The 20,643-nt window shown below is 50.0% G+C and overlaps 1 protein-coding gene across 1 annotated transcript; it reads right to left on the bottom strand.

The window, feature by feature from the left end:
* Window positions 1-3,320: 3,320 nt before the first annotated feature.
* Window positions 3,321-20,399, bottom strand: LOC122370476. Its single transcript, XM_043346136.1, has 2 exons — window positions 20,214-20,399; window positions 3,321-5,226 (listed from the first exon to the last, which is right to left on the bottom strand). Exons 1-2 carry the CDS (start codon window positions 20,220-20,222, stop codon window positions 3,928-3,930), a joined length of 1,308 nt encoding a protein of 435 aa, XP_043202071.1. The 5' UTR covers window positions 20,223-20,399; the 3' UTR covers window positions 3,321-3,927.
* Window positions 20,400-20,643: the final 244 nt, after the last annotated feature.

Below are 20,643 nucleotides of genomic sequence, written 5' to 3'. Positions count from 1 at the left end.
AGGTACCCACTCAACCCGTCCGTCTCAACTTCTTTCAATCCTTAGCAAACGCTAAAATTCAGCACATAATATCTAGATGAACTAGGCTTGTTCCCGGTTTCAAAACATGATCTTGAGCTGGCTAGCAGCACATGAAGCTGGAATTTTCGTGTCTTTGTGTTGAGCTAATGCAGTCAGCGGATATCCTGTAATGAAGCCCCCACAACTTTCCAAATTGTTTTGCCCACGCAATAACACTGTTCTTTCCAATCGTTGCAGTTCGATCAATATGCACTACTGAGAAGGCACTACTGAGAAGGTACACTACATATAGTGCACTATACTACTACTACTACTACATATACACTACTACATATAGTGCACTATACCTATAGTGCATATAGTGCACTATATGCACTACTGAGAAGGTTTATTTAAAGGGACCCTCCCACCTTAACATTATATTTGAGTTGAGATAGCCAAAATGGGGTCCCTGGCTCACAATTACCGGTTTCGGCACTCACAACATCGAGAAATGCCTTAAATCGGAAATATTGAATTTCAAAATTGCAGCATTTTGATTCAGAGGGGCTAATGCTTAGGAATGCCCCTCTGAATGTGTGACGTCAGCGCAAATATCTAACGATTTTTAAATGTTTGACTAAAACGTTTTGTAGCACGCGGTGGTATATGCTATTTGCGCGCAACATCTGCCGCAAACGCCGCACTTCTAAAATAAAGTCGCTAGAAACAGCGGAGATCCCAAAAAAGTAAACAAAAGTAAAAGTCTAATATCTTGAAAACCGGTGAATATTTTTCGGTGAAATTTGGTAGATATTCGTTTGCGCTCTTTCTGAACCGAGCGACATCACTTTCATGCCAATTCATAAACTTTTTTGAAGGTGGGGAGGGTCCCTTTAAGTCGAGTACAGATATGTAAAAAGCATCTGTTTTAGCAAGTGCATTCCGTGTCGAGAAGTCTTCTGAGATAATAAATTAAATGCTAAAGCGGGTCCACATATCCCAAGCTTACCCCAGCAGTTTATTTTAGCTCGATATCCACTTTACGTAAATCATGCACAGGGCGGACCTATAGCACAAACTGCAATACCCCTCGTGCCTCCACAGCACTATATCGCAACAGGCGATTGCAGAGTCGCTCAGCGGTACGTTGCAGACAGGCGTGCATGACCGTCGACGGCAGGACCTGCATGAGCCCGTTTGCACCACATCAGGGTAGCTTTGCAGCTGACCCCGGCTCCGTGCCGGGTAGTGTTCAGTGGCCGCAGCAATTCTGTCCGCCCCTCCCCCCGTGCGCGGCTGCAAAACGGCACTAGAGGAGGGGCTAAGGGGTTCTGAGAAAGATGGGCACTGATAGCGGGAATGCGGCGGGATTTCTTGTAGGAGGCACCTCCAGAGGGTAGCAAGAACCGATCTATTTAGGTTGCAGCTTCGGTCGAAATGAAGGAACATGAATAATGCTTGAATGTGAACGAATAATCCTAAATCAACTCTTGAAACGGCACTGGGTCCGCTCGGTCTGGTGCACCTTTCCGCGTTTGAATGGCTGTTAATTAGGTACGTAGATGAGCCATATGTATAACATATCGACCACGCCACGCGTCATTAACTCTCCGGCACGTCTGCTCTCGGACTGAACAGCCGTGTCGCTCATTTATCCCTGCCTATGTCGGACCGTTCTCCAACGTTCGGCCTTTTCTGGAGCGACATTTGACTGGCGCACCAAGTAGCTGGAGTGAGCTGGGCGGTTCCTTTCTTTCCGCGCACCCGGCATGTGTCTTCTAGTGGTGATTGGCCGGCTAAGTGACAGCGTTCCACGTGCTGTGATGCGCGTTACTGGAGCGGACTGAATGGACCGGTTCAAGAGCCGGTAGCCACACTCGTCCCAGGATTACGGTCAGATTTTAATCTGGGTGGTATTCAGTGAGGACGGACTGAATGAACGTGGCCAGAGACGGGCTATAGTGTCTGCTCGTGTTAAACGCAGATCACCGGTCTCTGATCTAACCGCAGGCCACAAGGGCTTTGGAGATTGAGGCCTGAATGTTTCTTTGAGATTATACCTCTGTAGATGAAACACAAATGTGACGTCTAGTTTGAAAAAATGTGGGCTGTCATTTCCATCATTTAATTAGTTGCTTGAATAAGTTAACGGCAATATGCGGTGATGGCAGTATGAGCATATCGACCATTGTGCACTTGCAGCAATGCTTTGATTTTTCATTGCAGTGCAACAGACGTCCTGCAAACCCGTTTCACCCATCCGGAAATAGCTAATGAGGCCCACCGCTGGCAGAAAGACCTGTTAAGATGCATGGCTCTGTCGGTTCCTTGTTCTCTTCTCGTCTTCATAACGGTGTAACTAATTTCGCAAATTGCTTCTGCTCGAAATGCAAGTCAGCACGCTATACGCCACTACAAGGGGAAATGAAGACAGCCTTGAGTCACAATACCTACCTATCCTTCCGAAATCCGGGCAAGTAATAAATCATGCCACCTAACTGGCACCTATAAATAATGTGAATGCCCTACCGTCTAATTTTTGTAGCACTTATATAATGAGGCGGGCGGCAGATTGATGGCTTTTAGCGCTCCCAGCCGTCACTCATGCTGCCCATATGTGTGATATGCACGGCAGCGGAGACGCTTTCTGCTCCCTCGGTCTGGTTCCTTCAGATGTGCGGCAGCATGCGCGTGAAGCGCTGTCTGATGGCATGCGGCCACACCTTGTGAGCGGCGAAAGTGACTTTTGATGTTTGTTTGTCGTGAGTTTGCCACCGATTTACGGTATTTTCTTCTGCAAGTATTCCTTCAGTGTAATTTTCAGCATATTTATTCCGCCGTGAACTAACAGTACGAGGAAGGTCACAAGGAAACTCGTGAAAGCATGCCGGTCACGAAACGCTACAAAGGAAACATTACCAAAATGGGATTTGAACATGCAACCGATCTAACCATATTTTGAGGCCACCGTGCCAGGTGACACGGAGCCATTTGGTGTTTTTGCCTCATGAGAGAAAGAATAACTAAGAAATTTCTAAGGGCCATTTCAGTTTTAGAGGAAAGCATTCAAACTCACCGTTAGTCTCCCTGCTCCCATGTTTGACGTAACGATGGAATAATGTTCAGCTTGTTATTCATGCTCATGAATGGATTTTCAACGGTCTCGAATGATACTTAATTTACAATACCTAACTTGATTACCAATCAAGATAGGTAATAATGAATTATATTGTTTATAAACTTTCCTCCAACGAACTAAAAGGCCTATCAGATGCCGTCTTAATCACTACTTCAATAAACAACTTTGCAGACTTAAAAAGTGCATCAAGAGGGATGTATATTCAATATAAGTACACATGTAAATCAAGACAATGAAGAGCTCTCCCGTGGTTGGTAAGGCACTCACGACAGGCTGGGTAACGAGGCTGATCTCACGCGATCAGTGCTCTCACGGACGCCCTCGCCTGTAGGTAGTTATCATCTTATTTACCACCAATGCATCATTTTTCACACATGAAGACATACAAGCTCTTCCTGTAGTTCCATTTAGCGGCCCATAACTTTCACATGACACTACGCAATAGCATACACAGTGACACACAATCTATGAACAATGTACATTTACACACGCTTCAATTCACGCACAGAGGATATGGGCACTATCACATTCTACAAAACATCAACAACACCGAGCTCCCATTGCAGTGATGAGCTGAATGTCATATTAAATCCACCCGCGGAGCAAGTATACATATACTTTGACGTTCGGGCAGCGTCCTCAGCGGGAGGAATGAGAAGAGCGCTCTAAAGTCAATCTCGTGGCGCTTTCACATGAGAGCAGGAAGATCACTCTGATGTCTGCTTCAGATGATGTCTCCGTTTTGTCTTCAGAGGAGTGGGAAGAGGACGACACCGATATTTATCTCAGAGGAGTGAGAAGAGAACACTGACACCGAGCGAGGGCACATCAGCGCGAACCGTCTGCGAGTCCGAGCGTCGACCCGCCTTGGAGCGACTCAGCGATTTGAAGCACACGTTGTTGAGTGGCCGCATCTTGTCGTTTTCGACGGTGACGTGGAAGGCCGTCTTGGAGAAGGCGGTTGGCGAGAGGCCGACCCTGGAGTCGCAGAGCAGGTTGGCGCACTGGTACGGGAACTCAGACTTTGTGGGGATGCGCGGCCCCGTGTAGCCGAGCTGCGCCAGCTTCTGCTGCAGGCAGGTCTCGGCGAGCTCCGGACAGTCGAACGAGTGGATCTTGTAGGCCTGGTAGTAGAGGAAGCGCTGCAGCTTCTTGGATGTTCCCGAGTAGGTCGGGTTGAGCACCATGATCTTGGTACCGGTGCACGAGTCGCCCTCGGCGCTCACCACACGCACCTGGGTGAGAGGCGTGTCGACTGTCGAGCCGATCTGGTTGGTCTGCAGCGCCTTGAAGCACGCCTCACCTTCCATCTTGTCGTTGTCGTACAGCAGATAATTGTAGTACCCGAGCGCCAGCTCCTCCATTCCCGAGTGGCACAGCAGCCGGAGGCACGAGTCCATTTCTCCCAGCCACGTGGCACCAAGTTTGTTGATGAGCTCCATCTTGGTCGGGTCACCGACGCACGAACTCAGCACGGACACGACGAAGTCGTTAGCGATCTCGAGCCGGGCGTACTGCGGTACGAAGCCACTGGAGGCGGCGCGCGCCTGAGGACCCGAGTACATGGTGACGTGTGTCACGGTCCCCTCCTGACTGCTCATCTGCACGTGCATGGCCGGCTTAGTGACCTGCAGGTCCGAGTCACAGAGGATGAACGCCTCCAGTGGCTGTACCGACTGTCCCTTGAGCGCTGTCAGCAGTAGCAGGCGCTGCTTCTCCAGCCGCGTCGCCGGGCACGTCGAGTCGTGGATGACCAGGTGCACGTCGCCGGCGCGGTAGAACGTCACCGGCAGGTTGGAGCGCACATAAGCATCGCGCGAGCCTCGCACCTCGTCCATACACAGAGACCCCTGGGCCGAGGTGTCGTCGATGTTGACCGAGGCGTAGGTGACCTCGCCGTCTGTGTGGACGACCAGCGGTTCGTCGGTGCAGAGCAGCTTCACGCACGGCTGCGGCGCGCTCACCTGACGCACGCTCAGCGGCGGCAGAGAGGTACCCGACACGTCCTGTAGCGGCCGCCGGGACAGGCACTCGGTCAGCGACTGCGCGCCGGCCGCCGCCAACAGCGCCGTCAGCAGCAACAACTGTAACAGAACAGACACACGGGTTAGACGGGGGCAGGAACAACTGCGACAGAACAGACATCGGCTAGGGGAGGGCAGGAGCAGCTATAACGGAGCAGACACGGGCCACACGAGGGCAATCAGGAGCAGCTGTAACATAACAGACACGCCAGCCCCACGAGAGCAGGAGCAGCCGCAACAGAACAGACCCGGTCAGACGAGAGGTCAGGAGCACTCCGCCGAGCGCCAACTGGTGGTCAAAAGTCAAGACCGTCTCATAATCGGTAGGAACAGGAAGGTCACACCTTTTGTTTTGAGGAATAAATATGTCAGCACCTGCATGAGATTGTCAAGGTCCCAAAAGAGTTCAGCGCTGCTTTCATTCGCCTCTTTATGGTTCGTTGTATTTTTTAAGTACATTCATGTCCCGATATGTTTCGTGCAAGTGGTGTGGTTTGGCGGTTGGTCCGTGGTCTTTTTGCAGCAATTTCTGCTTAGCGGGCACCCAGGCAGCATTCAAATGAAATTTTAGAAAAAGACCCATTGTATCGTGAGGTGACTCACTGCGGCTTAGGTAGAAACAAGAAACCCACAGAATGACACACATTCCAAGTGAGATCGGTAAACAAAGATCGCTTGACTGGTATCTATAACTTTTGCGAGGTTCCCTAACGACGGCATCGAAAAACCGGCCAGTGTAATACCATGATGAAAGAACCTCTCCTTCATCCATGGTAATCCGTATGATGTCAGGCGCAAACATGAATAGAACTGGTGCAGACGGTCACAGTCGCAGTAGTCTTCCTTGTCAGAAGGTACGAAGGCATTAGTGTATGCGCCATTAAACAGTGATGTACGTATGACTGTGCTGACAAAACATTAGCGCAATTACACCCGGCTAGAGTGGGCCATTCGCGCCGCATTTCTCTTGTCAAGTCGTCCGCTGCCGTCTCTGCACATCCTCAGTCGTCGGCCGGTCGGCCCACAAACCGGCGACCCCGGCCACACAGCGGTCACTGCTCTACTGTGACGTCAGCGTGACGTCGCACACTCGGCGCCGTAATTATCACCGTTCTAATTAGAGAAACAGGAAGCGCGTCGCTTTGATAATTTTTGAATAGTGTACGAATTGTTTTTCTGCAGAGAAGTGGTCACGGTTTGAAAACGTACAACAAAAAGATCAGCATAAGGCACTTCATTTGTTTAAAAACGGCATTTTTACAGCCAATTAAATTTGTGCGCGAAACAGTAGTACGGTAGGCGAATCCTTGTATGAGCGTGGAGCCGGTTTCACAAGGGTGTGGCGTCAACCGCAAATAATTAAATGCCACGACTGGCAGCGCAAGTGTTAGCAGTGGCGTATTTTTACCAGCTCTCACTGCTCACACGCGCGAGCCACAGCCACCGGCGAGTCATTGGCCGTGACTCGTATTTGAGGCCAGCTCTGTGTAGTGAGGCTCTATTCCGGCCACATCCCTTGTCCATGGACAACTAACCAGGAAGTGTTCGATGGTCTTTTCTCAATGCTAGATATTGCAATTACAAGTCGTAAACAAATATTATTTTATGGACCCGCTACAAAAAAAACAACGGTATTGCTCTGTCGTATCACCAAATCGTTACACCGCAATAGTTAGAACCGTGAGATACGGTAGTGCTGTGATCTCTGCACGGTAGTATCTTGATCTCAGGTAGTGCCGTGAGCTCCCTGTAGTTCCGCAATCTCACGGTTTGTCTGCCGTTCACAAGGCGTGAGACAACTGATGTGCAGCTCGTGCATTCCGTCCTCGGGCGGCGCGCCGCGAGTTCCGGGGTGAAAACTGGGTGACAGGAATGGAACGCCACTGCACTGCCGTGAAGCGCTGGTTCGCCTCGCTGTGCCAATGTCGTGACTGGGTTTGAAGCCGGGGCAGTGGAATAGACGAGTCTTTGGTGCTAGATATTTTAGTGTCATCGTGGATGTATACGGTGATGAGAATACGATGAGTATGGCTAGTCTATTCAGCTGTACAAAAAGCAATTGCAGGTTAGCAAAGAAGGAAGGAGATGATTCAACGGAGAGACTAAAATAAAGCTTGGTCATTCAAAGTCGGAACAGTTTCTTTTTTTTTTTAAACAAAACCGGAACGGAAAACAAAATGAACATCCCAAAACCCATTTTAAATACACTGGATGGTTTATAGCCATGACTCTGACCATTAGAGGGAGAGACCACAGCTACGGCTGATATTTGCGGACATATGAACGCTGGAGAGTGCTCGAAGTGGCGTTTTCTCAGGCCGGTCCCGCTCGCTCAATATCAGCCCAGTCGTTCTCGACAATAGGCGTCGTGATGAGGCATAAGATGCGTCCAAATAAAGGAGAAGTCGAGCGCTCGTGACCGTTAAAACGCGCCGTCAGCGAGTCGGTGGGCGATCGCCGTTTCTCAAATGACTTTACAAAACCATTTAGAGATCGTGGATCGGCTTTTGGCCTGTGGTACGGTTATGCCGAGCGCAAGGCTTCCATAGGCTTATCATTTGTTGTACCACTTTAAATCAGCAAACTCTTGGAGCTATCTTACTCTTTGTTTCCTTATTCAGTGTTAATGCCTTGGTAGTGCTAATTAACAGGTCTTAGGAGCAACCGGCGAGACTTCTCGACTCTCGCCACATTCGTTTTAGCGCTCCAATGATGCATTTGGATCTTTTGACCCTCCAATTTCACACTCGAAATCCTGCCAAAATAACCACTTTCATTCTTCCCTCCGCCTCCCTCGTGACTTGCGACCACCCATGAGATGGCTGCCTTCAGTGTATCACGATTCATGACCACCCCGCACCTTCTTGTGGCTATGTGGTCAGTGACGCGAGCCGTGCAGCGGTGTTCCTGCCGGCGCGGTGCGTCTCGGTCCAGCCTCAGCCACCTGCTGCACTCGGTCGGGGCCCGGTGTGACCTTGGCGGTCACGTGCTCTCCTCGGTTGGAGGGTGACCGGCCGGCGCGCTGGCTGGTCGGAGATCGGTGATTGGGCAGCCCCGAGTGGTCTGTTCACGGGCCACTGAACAGTGAACACCCCAACCGACAGTGGTGGATGTTGGTGCCTGGTGAGTGAAGGAGAAGGACAGCTGGGGCTGAAGGTTTGCTGATTGTTTGTTGCAGAGTAACGACTGGTGGCTGTTGTTTGCTGTTTTCTGTTGACTGTTCACTATTTATTGTTGACTACAAACTGTTAGTTCTTGACTTTGCTGACTGTTGACTGCGGGCTACTATAGATTGCTGACCGTTGGCTATTGAGTGCTGACCGTCTCTGACGAGTGACCGCTGACGGTTGACCTGATGATCGAGCCGGTCATGGCGCCAGATGGCCCGTCAGACTAATGGATCCGGAAGCCCGGACCGCGACCCAACTGAGCGAGTCCGGATTCCTGAGTGGTCATGCACGATTCTCCGGAGTCCAGAAAGTCCAGAGAGCCCATTGCGACAGAGGCTGCCGCAAAGCTGCGGCCGACTGCCCTGTGAGGGACGACATATTTGAGGGTGATATTTTCCGAGCCCACAACCCGCGGCCGGGAGGAGCCCCATGACTTTCCAGTCATGGGGCTCCTCCAGTCGAGTAGAATTGTGAACTTTCTGGCAAGTCCGTGGATAGGCGACTTTAGCGACCGAAAAGGAACTAACTCAATATAGACTGAGTCTCCCTCTCTTGAGGTGGACCTGTGCCGTAGTTTTTATCATTGATGATCCCGCTCAGATAATAATAGAAAGGTTAGCACCTGACAGCCCTGCTTTATAAATCAATCAAGTCGCGCAAATATATTTTTTGAATAAGAATAGCGCTTCCCTATAATCGGCGTAAGATTCTGACCAGAGGCGATGGTCGGAAGGCAGGGTCGTATGGAAGCGACCTACCCTAGGGCCTAATCGTTTGGTAAATGTTTTGCGAACATTGACCGTGCCCCTTTCTCTTGCCCTTTGAACTTGCGGTTTTCCTCCGATTTTCATTAGTCTGGTTTTCGATTTCTACCGTCATCGATGAGTTGTTAATGTTTTGTGATTACGCCTACGGGGCATGGTGTTTGCGACTGAGGTGGATTGTATGAATGTTAAACGTCGGACGGTAGCCAGCCAGGCGACTCAGGACGAACTAATGGTATAAACTGATGAATTATGCATAAGGCATGTGTTATCACATCTGTAGAAAACAGGGTGATTATGAGCCTGGGCGTCCCATTCATAATGTATAATTTCAGCAGCGCTTAGTGCACACTGCACACCGCATGTTTCCTCCTAGTATTTCGCATGCTTGAAATCGAAGTCTCTAATCCGAGATGTCAGGCATTGTGTGTGATCGTGTAAAACGAAGGTAATGCCTCAACCTACAACATCATACATGCCATCTTTCACATCCCTGCTATTAGCCTCCATTCTCCAGAGATACAACTAACTACACAGCCTAGCCACAGTAGCACACTGCTCCAGACATCTGTCAAACTACACCACCGCAGGACCCGGTCAGGTCAGTTCCGGTTTTCCGCTCCACCACCAGCCGCGTCCGAGCACCGCGTGGGAACGGTCGGTAGCACTCCAACCACTCCGGTCCCGAGCTCCTGCGTGCCACAGCGTGTGCTCGTAGATGGGAGGGCACCCACGGCGCTGCATACCACAGACCGGGTGACCGCGGTCAGGTCAGGCAGGGTGGCCGCCCCGTCACGGTGCCGGTCATGGTTCGCTGACACCGACCGTGAGCGACCCCTCAGACAGACTTTGACCAACCCGTGTCTGACATGAGGTGACCGACCCATGTCTGACACAGGGTGACCGACCCATGTCTGAGGTGGCGAACCCATGTCTGACACGAGGTGGCCGACCCATGTCTGACACGAGGTGGCGAGCCCATGTCTGGCACGAGGTGCCCGACCCGTGTCTAACATCGAGGTGACAAATACCAGGTGCCGTCGGTCGGTCGTTTCCGCGCGCTGCGTCCGGGTCACCGTCTACTGCCCCTGGGGCCTGGCCGTTAGGTATTCAGAGTTTGATAGTAAGTGGAGCGGAAAGGGATTCATTACTATGAGGTTAGTCGAGTGCCCTTTGGGACAGATATTAGAATGTGACAGTCGCTTAAAATGAGTATATGTAGACTAAAAAAGTGACCTACTGGCTAACCGTTATCTGCGTTCATAGTCATGACTATATAAAAGCACACCTATCCACTGTTTTCCTTATCAAATTGTTGCAAGATGAAGCCGCAAGGATTCGCCAGCTGCCTCTGGTTTACCATTTGTTGCCCACATGCAATGCCAAAGCTGCTCCATTTCGGCTATCTTATGCTGTCGTAATAGCACAATGTTTACTCTAATGGAAGAACAACTGGTGTTTGGGGGCGTTTCTTTCTCTGATTGGCCACCTTTTGTTTGGAGCGCACCCAAACGAGGCTCATTTGAGGTATTACGATTACCACACGACTGACACTGACCCAGACTTGATAACCCGCAGACGTAAACAGTCGCTGCCCTTGCTCCCATAACTGGGAGGGCTGGGAGTGGCGGAGTACCCAAACACCTGCCGAAACTCGGGGTGATTCACTCCGCCGCAATACGAGTATGTATGTAGTTCGATAACCACAGCGGCGGGCAGCGCGAGTGGCTCGGACCTCGTTATGCGACCGCAAAGGGTGGTTATAGGAAGGATTGAAGAGAGAGTGACTCAGAGTGACCACAGAGGGTAAGAGGGATAGGAGATAGTAGTTAGAGAGGGACCACAGAGACCGAAAGTGACTAAAGTGTCGAGGGACCACCGAGAGTGGCTGGGATATAACCGTAGAAAGAAGCCAAAGATGAGCATTGAGTTCGTGTGTCCCGCCGCACCCATGTGCCAACCGTTCAGCCAACTGCAGTTTGGTGTCGTCGATCAGAAGCTGGTGAGCACAGATGTGGTCAGGTGAGGCCTGAGGACTACGAAGACGTAAACCTGCTGACCTCGGCTGATCGTTAGTGTCGCATTGGCACATGATGGCCTCTGAGCGTAAGGGCGGAGCTCGCCGCCCACGATAGAAGGATAATCGCCGATAGGGTTGGGTAACAACATCTACACAGAGACTCAATAAAGCCGGTCCCAGACCTGAGAGTCGCACAGGAGATGGCTTCCCGCAGTGGGACAAAATAAAGTGGGTCGGTCCGGAGACAGAGCACACTGCCAGACTGCCACAGACTAGAACAAGGCAATATAAGCCAGCCGAGCATGGCCAATAGACTCATAAAGATTAGTGGACAGATGTCGACGCCCAGTCACAGAATCCAGTCCAAAGATAACTGTGGCATTATTGGGAGCTGGCTGGAGTTTAGATGCCTGTTGTGTATCTTACGAGCAAGAGCCTGAATTATTGGAACAGTAGTTTGTTCAGCTCTGCCAGCTTGGTCCAAATGCTCGGCTAGCCGTGTAATTTGATTGCCATGATTCAGAAAAGAATGCTATGATAAACTAAAACCCGGTTATGACGCTATCTCACTGACAGGCAGTGACGATTGAGTTGCTTGTCAGTTAAAACTACTTCTCACGAACCGTTTGTCATGCAGGGCAGGAGGCGAAACGAGGTTGGGCAATGATAAGGTCTATTCTTGCCTCATTCTTCATGAGCCTCTTCTCGTCCGGTAATTATTAAATTCACGTCAGTGACCCTGAATGCACCCAAACTCATAAAACATAAGTACAATATAGTGGAAAGAAGTTTGTGTTAACCAAGCAAAAAAAAAAAAATCGTGATTGTTATAAATGCAGCTATCCTCACTGAATCGATTAACTGACATCGCCGACTTAAAGCATCAATTAATCATCCGACAGCTAGAAAACCTCCGGCTGTGTTCCGGGCATAGGGTGACCGCCATGGGCACGACAAACCATTGTGCCAGAAGAGAAACCGGTATCATATTTCCCGACACACGTCTTCCAGCCATAACCTCACGACCTCGGCTCTCATTTCACCATCGAACAGATCGGGGAGATCAGAATCCTTGTAATGAACGACGAACCCCGTGAATGGCTCCGGCCACCATAAATTGTAGCGGTCGCCGTCCCGTCGCGGCGCGGTGGCGCGCGCGCACGTCTTTTTCCGCGCGAGTGCCGCGCTCGCGAGCGGACGGCGCCGCCATGGGAAAGCAGATGTCCTACAAGCGTGAAATCGGGACCGCCCAGGAGCGCACGGCCCGCACGGCCCGCGCCGCAGTGACGTCAGCAAGGCCGCCGAAACGGGACGCTTTTGCGGACCGACACAAACGGCGAGAGAGTCTGAAGTTTTAGCGCTTCTTTTGCGTGTAAAACACCTTGCACTTCCTGCTGTCCAAGAACGAAGACCACACGGGTGGCATGGTGATACTGATGTCGTCCGGATGCATGACAGATGATCAAGGCAATGATTACCTAGTTGTAGAACAGCCAGTGAAACCACTCCATGTGCCTAGCCACCATGACACCGCCACAATCCATTTCACCGTCCTCACCCATGACACCGCACCATCAAATCCAGACCGCCCAAACCGTCATCAAACCACCTGTGGGACACACACACAACAGTTACGGCGCGTGGCGCTGACGGCGCGGCGGGGGCGTTTGCGACGCGTTCGTGCGCGCCACGTCAGCTGGGTGCCGGCAGAGACGCCGCGCCGGAGTCAACTGTGACCTGGATGGGCGACGGGGTGTCGGCGGCGTTTACTGACGCACACAGGCCATCGCTCAGCGCGGCGAACTGGTGCGCGGATGATGATGATGTGAGTGTGTCAACGGATGACGAGTGTGATGATTGTTGTTTACAAATGGTGCGAGTCATTGGCACACAAAAGCAATACGTTTTTGCCGTCTCTTTTCCTCAAAAGTGACTAGTGATGCTTGAAAACCATCAAGATGCTCCCAAAAGTTTTGAAGCATTAATAGACAATTGGACGACGGTATCCTTCATCCATTTAAGTCGATTATTTGTCTCGATTCAAGCTTCGAATTACGATGGCACTCGCTCCACCACCGGCCACGCAAGCGAGAGTTACGTGATCTCGATACCACCAGGCACATTGCTAATGATCTCTTTATTAGCCCGCATGAGACGATTATCTGGATTTCTCCACGCAGTCGCACGTAGCCCTTTTGGACGGTGTAGTGAGCCGTGCCCAGCTCACCACCGACCAATCCTTTCCCAGTCACGGACTGGAGGCATGACTTACTACAGCCACTCTCCGCGGCACATGGACCACCGGCGTGACTGCCTGCAAGTGCACAGTTCCTCGGTGGACATTGGAGAGCTGATGGCAATTAATTGTCGGGTCACTGTGACGGAAGAGACAGCTTAAAAATTGGATTGTCGTTTAGCCAGCATCCACATCCTGATGAAGAATAGGGATTGTCCAATTAAGAAGGAGATCGCCGGCAGGAAGTGAATAGGTCACGATTTTTTTTTTTTTTAGCCATGACCTGGTTTCATATAGCAGGAGCATTTGGCAAAACGACTAACAATGCACCATAACGTTACGGTTGCAAAGTTCATAAACGCCTTATAGTTTATAGTGGAAGGCTAAATACGGAGATATGAATGACAACGGGCAGCCGTTTTCTCATAACTCCCCATCTGACATAATGGACATGCATGTTGACTCGCACTTGCCAGAGTGCATGTACACATTTTTCTGCTCTCTTCCCTCTAACACAATGCCTTGTGAGCAGGTAACTCCGTACGTTTTCGTCTATAACGGTGAGCATGAGATACGACGTGAGAACCCGGCCGCCGCCGACCATCTTCAGAAGTCGCTCCGTGTGAGAATCCTTCCGGGTGGCCTTCCTCCGCCACGGAGTATAGGTCGGCACCATGAGAAGGCAGGGGCGGTTTTTAGGAGTCACGCCGTGAGGAACTCGGCGCCCGTAACTCGTTTATCCAACGGATCAACAGCTCAAAGGGATGGCGATCGTGATTCAGCCGCAGTCCAAAATAACGGTAGAAGAAATCCAGCACACTCCCAGTATGGACTCACTTTATATGGCCACTGAAAGTCCTCTTCTACTAAAAGAAGTCCCTTGGAGAAACTTTCACTGTGTACTAAATGTCTTTTGTTGTTATAAGAAGCCACTTTCAGAAGCATTTATGCGAGTCCCCATCGACTGAAACAAGTTTATTGACAGTATCAGAGCGTCATTAGCATTCCCGACTGTCAGGTCCAGGCGCCGCCCCGCCATGTCTTTGGAGGCAAAAAGGCCGCAGTCGGTGATAGGAGACGGGATCCAGCCGTGAATGTCAACTGCAGAGGCGGCACGGGTCACGCAAACGCAAACAAAACGGTGACGATTGCCTCTCAAAAGCTGGTTTCAAACCGAACCTCGTGTCTCTGGATTAGGATTGGTTAGGACTGGAGCATCATGAGCTAACCTGCAAAACAAACGTCTCCAAAAATGTGTCATCCACATTCATTGGATCTCATTCAGCTCACTGGTCATGATTCAGTCGTGGTCCGCATACCTGGAGTCACGATAGAGTTAATCCCCACTGGAGCTGATTAAAAGCCAAATTAAGTTCCAGTTTGAGCCTCACAAGCAGTCTGCAGAAAGAACTTGCAATCAAAATAACAACTGTAGATGTTTTGAGCCGGTGGGTATATATGCCGCTGCACAGACCATATCTCTAATCTCGCCAACGAAGCCAGTCAGACCAGATCATCCGGAAATCCGTTCAGCACCGGTCAGTTGGGACGTAGACACAAGAGGTGACGTAGACTGGTGCCGTTCATTGTTCATTGTTCAATCACACCACTTCCCGATTCGGTCCGCGATGTGGGCGAGGGGCCGCTAGCGCCGGCTGACCGGTCACCCAGGGTCATTGGACCGGACCTGCAAGGGAGTTTAGCCCGTTCTGAGTCGACACCCATTCTCAGAGTGACCTGGGTGCTGGGTGGAACACCGGTCGTAACTGACGTCACGGCCTAGCCCATGTCCCCGGGGCCGAGTCGGTGCAGTGGCGCGTGGGAGTCTCCTCTCATTCCGCTGTTTGGACGGAGTCTGGTGCCGCCGAGCGCCGGCAGTGTTTAGTATGCTGTTCTGCTCGGTAAATAACACCTGACGGCCGCCATCTCAAGCGTGACAGCATGGTGTGCAGGTGAACAGGAAGAGAGCTCGACGGTGCGAACCAGGCGTGACATGGCAGCCTGTCAAAGGGGCATTTACCGGCCTTAATGTGGCACGACCGCGAGCCATCAGAGGGCTGACCTCCAGACCATCCGCGACGCCCTCTGTCCCTCTCATGGGACGGAGCCTCACCATCGAGCCTCATCCCCGGATTCTCCTCCTTAGCTCGATAAAAAGACACCTGCGAGCCTCATCCCCCGGATTTTCCCCCGCGTAGCTCGATAAAAAGACCCGTTCTCTCGCTCCCCTTCCCCTCAGACGACACAGGTGGCTGCTCAGGAGGCGGCGAGCACGCGGTCATCGCCAGTGAACCTGCACAACCCATCGCTCCGGTGGTCGTCTCCGCCGTCTGCGGTCCCAGCTGACGGGCGGTCCAGAGAACGGTGCACAAGGTCAATGAGCCGGTCAGACGGGCCGAGGGGGACAGCTGGAGGAGTGACTTCTCTCCTCAGCCCGATCCGCTGCCGGAGGGAGACTCGTGCGCTCTGCATGGCCGGCTATTTGTGGGCGAGATAATCGGTGGGCGCTTAGTTTTGCAGATGGCAGTGACCTCAGTTTAGGTGGCAGCTGCCCGCGCCACGACGACCACCAGCTTTACTGGCTCAGCTTAGCTAAAATGGCAAGCTAGCTTAGCTGCATAGATGACCTGTGACCGGATGTCCCGATGGCAAGGCATGCTCATTGCTCAATATAAGTTCACTTCTATTAGCTGGGGCATTCCACGTCAAATCAAACACCGAAATCCGTCATCCCCTTCGATTTTTCTGAAAATTTGTAGGCAGACTGGGCATGGTTCAAAACTGAGTTACGTATAATATTTTCGAAATTTGATAACGTATCGCTGAGATATAGGTCATCGAATTTAGCGAAAAATGCCACACATCAATTTTTTAAATGGCTATAACTCTGGTTCCTTTTCTGGTATCAAAATGATATTAACAGGGTCTTACAGGCAATTGATAAGGCTTTGATTTTTAATTATAAAATTAAATTGAAGTGACCTTGAAATGCTTTTGACCTTGAATTAAAACAGAAAAATTTAAATAGCAAAAAACACGTCACCTTCGATTTGGCTAATTTTTACATATTATGTCCGTCACAATGTTCCTAACCATCTGTGAAAAAATTGGAGTGGGCCATTCATAACTTTCGCGGCAAACGCCGTTTTCATGCATCAACATCACGCAACCGCGCGTGACCTTGAAAGACAGAGTCAAGACATGCTTGCTTGTGTACACTTTCTGAAATGAATGATTGCTGATTAGTGATATCCTAAACTCTGCGAGAATGGAAATGCATAGTCATCGTAGTCAAGCATTCACGTTCCATAGTAAAAGTGTCTCAGGCAAACGGTATTTTGCGGTGAATTTTGAGCCGTGTGGAAATGCATCATGAAGTAAATTCAACGAAAACATTATCACGCAACGATATCTTCACGTCTTTTGATCTTCACTATACGAAAGAACATACATTTATAGTATGTATGGGGAATTTCTAGTTAATCCAATAATAAATATGGCAGTTAAAGGCCTGCTAAGAGTAACATGTCGCCGGCTGCAAGGCGGGCTCGGCCGATGCGGGAAATGCAGCAATCACAATTTTATGTTTACACGTTCATATTTCAATTGTTTACCAACCGATTTTCAAAATTCTTTCACCATAAGATTGCCTGTACATTTCTTAGTCTTCTCACAAAATTGGACGCGAATCGAACGAAATCAGCGGTAGGGAGCGCGATGTAAAGACGGAACCGTTCCGTTCCGTCCCGGCACAGTCTACAATTCAGGCGGCGCGTAGCGGTCGGCGCCGGCTGCCGAGTCGCCGCGTCGCTGCGGCGACAGGATGTTCACTTTACACCGCTATTACTAGAACAGTTGTGAACCGATTTTCTTATTGCTTGCACGATGAGATGTCCAATTCAATTCTTGACAGGTAGCCATAATAAATTTCGCATTAATCTTATGAGATATTGGCGAAAAACAGGAGGGGTGGGCGAAATTCGCTCTTCCTCCTCCACTGCGCGTGCTAACATACGTTTGCATATGTGCAATTTTCTTCAAAACTTATGAATGGCCCACTCTAATTTTTTCACAGGTTGTTAAGAATATGGTAGGCAATAAAATATATGAAAATGAGCCAAATCGAAGGTGACGTGTTTTTTGCTATTTCGATATTTGTGCTTAAGAACAGAGTTAAGCAAATTTCAAGGTCATATATTTAAGTAGGTGCAATTCTAAACAAATGCTTAAGAAATTACCTAAACAGTAAGGGTTATTTCATTCATATCAAACAAGTACAACCAAAGTTATGGTCGTTCAAAAATATAAAGATGCAACATTTTGTAAAAATTTGATGCCCTATATTTAGAAGACCTGTGGTCAGAATGTGCAAAAAACATCAATGTAATGTCCGGGGCCACACAGGAACTCGCTCACAAATTTATAATGAAATCGCTGATGGTAAGGTGCAAAACAGCCGATTTTTGTTCGATTTGACGTGGAATGCCCCAGCTGCTGTATCACTCGTCTCGACACACATAAAGGAGTTGACTTTTGAAGCGTCCGTGTTTTTGTGCAAGACACATTTGTGCAAGATTCATTCTCATTTATCAATTCTTCGCGAAGTTTTCACCAAGCCTCAAGGCTGTAAGCGAGAATTGTCCCGCTGCAGCCAGTTGCACTGCAACTGTTGCCCTCATCACCTCACTCCACAGCATTTTGGAATGTCGATAGAAGGGGCACCATGCTGCCGTGACCCACCACGGCACGGAATCCCCGCCCCGGCCCCGCATGGACCCGGAGCAGAGTACTGTGAACTGTGGTCACTGAGGCACGCCCGGTATTTACCGTCACATCGGCAAACAAACAGTCGGCGAACCGGCTACACGGGACGCCATAACACGAAGGGAGGGCCTCCTGTTAGTTCGTCACACGGAATCCTGGAGGATGTGGAGCGACACTTAGCTGTCGGACAGAAGTTCATAGGACAGGGTCTGTCGTTTAACACCTTGGCAGCTTCTCAGAAACCCTACCTGTTCTCGTATGGCGTCATATAACGCGCTTTCATAAACGCCAGGTGCGTGTAAACTCATGGCTGGCCTCATCTCCAAGACAGGTGATGAATCAGTTCGACGAAAACCCGTCCAGTCACTCCCCGCAGTGCCAGGAACCGCCACCACGAGTGAATATCTCTCAGACACCCGGGGTCCGTCTCAGTAGCCTGCATTACCATCAGATACGAGGCCGGACGCGTCACTGTGACCTTGGATGACATCAGAAGGAGACCGCGGCAGTGACAGTCCGGCGAGAGCCGTTCATGCAGCGGACGGGCGGGCGGAGCCGGAGATGGGATTAGATCAAGGTCGGATGAGAATATAACAGATGTTTCTTATAACCGCAAAAATGCATGCATACTGAAAATACATGCTTCTTGCAGAAGTTATCCCGATGGTAAATGTTGGAAGAAAAATGTTGCAAATCAGCAGCGAGGGAGTTCAATTGTGTGAGTATTTTGATATTTGCTACAAGTACAATAATGCATTGTTTTTTATACACCTGCTTCTCCTGTTCATTTACAATACGACAGCCACAGCCTCGCTGAACTTTCCACTCTGAGCCCGCGCCACCTGTGATGTGCGGCAGCTATTAGCACGCGGCTCAGCCGCAGTCCCACGGGGGTCAGACGGGTCCGGCCACCGTTCACCGGTCATGGCACGCGGCCGGCGGCCGGCGAGGCTGGCTCTGGGGCGGGTTCAACGCTCCACGGCCGGTCGCCGCCGCTGCCCGGTGCGCGTCGCGTGCAACTGACAGAGGCGCGTCGGGTCATTTCCCAGAACCCACTAGATGGCTGCGCGACACACGAGTCGGCTGCGAGTTACTTGGTTACGAATGGCACCGTCCAGCGAATAAAAGCCGTCCTGCAACTGATGGTTTATTGCCTGGATTGTTAAGCATTTTCATGTCGCGTGCAACTTGTGCATTATGCAATATGGGATGTGTATTATCGCTAGATGAAAGAAAAACATGACTAATCTTTCTTCATAAAACCACTGGAACGTATCCACAAAGGTCATTGCTTTTTATACTATAATGACATTTGGTTTTGGACTTGTATTAGGTACAACGTAAGCCACTCTTAGGTAACTATTTATTCTGGTGTGTTCAGTCATAAACCATGCAATCGTTTCAAGTAAGTTGATGATCATACATGCATGGCATGAGAATGGACGAATTTATCGTAGCGTAAAGCAAGGAAGCTGCTTGAATTTAAAATGGATGTGTCTGCTTTTTAAGCAGTGTCTGTCGACTCTTATTGTCGAAACACTGAATTACAGAATTTCTTGACGTCTGGTGGCGTGCAATGAAACAGGAAAGCTGTACGTACAAAATGAACTAATAAGTTTTATTGGAACGAAACCAGCTTGAAATGCACCAACAAATGCGTAGGATTCTAAAATTTACATTTTGTGTTTCGTTTAATTACTAGAACTAATGATATGTATGTAACTGCAATGCATAGGACTAACAGTTGATTGAAAAAAGACGGGATATATTAGAATGTCCGGCATCATAGAAAGATTAAAAACCTGTCCCTTTTGATTCAAATGTCATAAAGATGAAAACTGTCTCCACATAAGTCTTTAGAGAGCAGGTTTTGTGATAAGACGAGCATATTAAAGGTCATATCATAGATGACAGAAATTCGATCAAATATTCCAAGTTTTATCATCATCAGCCAGCCTTCAGAAATCTAAAATAACCATGGCTATATGAGTTGCTGCAGCAACGAACACTCAGGGGCCACGACAAACTATAATGCAATACCTACAATTCGTCCCCTATAATTCCGACCCGTACTCGGCTGTTTTAATGCTTACCTGAATCATGATCGCAGTTTGACACGGTAGACCTGTTTTCTGTCTGTCGATCTCTCGATCCGAGTCCGTGCTGCGTGTCCGTCCAGCGCACACCGGTGGCGGTCTCAGACGCAGCTCGCGGGCCGTGTTCCCAGCTCCAGCGCCGCGCAGCGACTGACTCGCCGCACTCCCCGTGCGGCGGCGGCGGCCGTCGTGTCGAGGTGAGCAGGCCCGGCTCGGTCCCTTTCACCGTGCGCCGCCCCTATCCCGACCGAACCGTGCCCAATGAACAGCCCCCCACAGCGCGGCCGGACTGGATGGCCATCAACAACCAAACTACCCAGACCCAGGGGAAAACAGAGTGGGGAAATACCAAAACACCTGAATGCTAGCGAGGGGTTGGTCGGTTTGAATGGACTCAAAAATATTTCTGAACGCTAATTGGTTTATT

The sequence above is a fragment of the Amphibalanus amphitrite genome, unplaced genomic scaffold, assembly GCF_019059575.1.
Source record: "Amphibalanus amphitrite isolate SeventyFive unplaced genomic scaffold, NRLGWU_Aamphi_draft 001134F_arrow, whole genome shotgun sequence".
In the NCBI taxonomy this organism is placed as follows: Eukaryota; Metazoa; Arthropoda; class Thecostraca; order Balanomorpha; family Balanidae; genus Amphibalanus; species Amphibalanus amphitrite.
The sequence above is the reverse complement of the archived record's forward strand: the minus strand, read 5'-3'. Positions and strand labels throughout refer to the sequence as shown.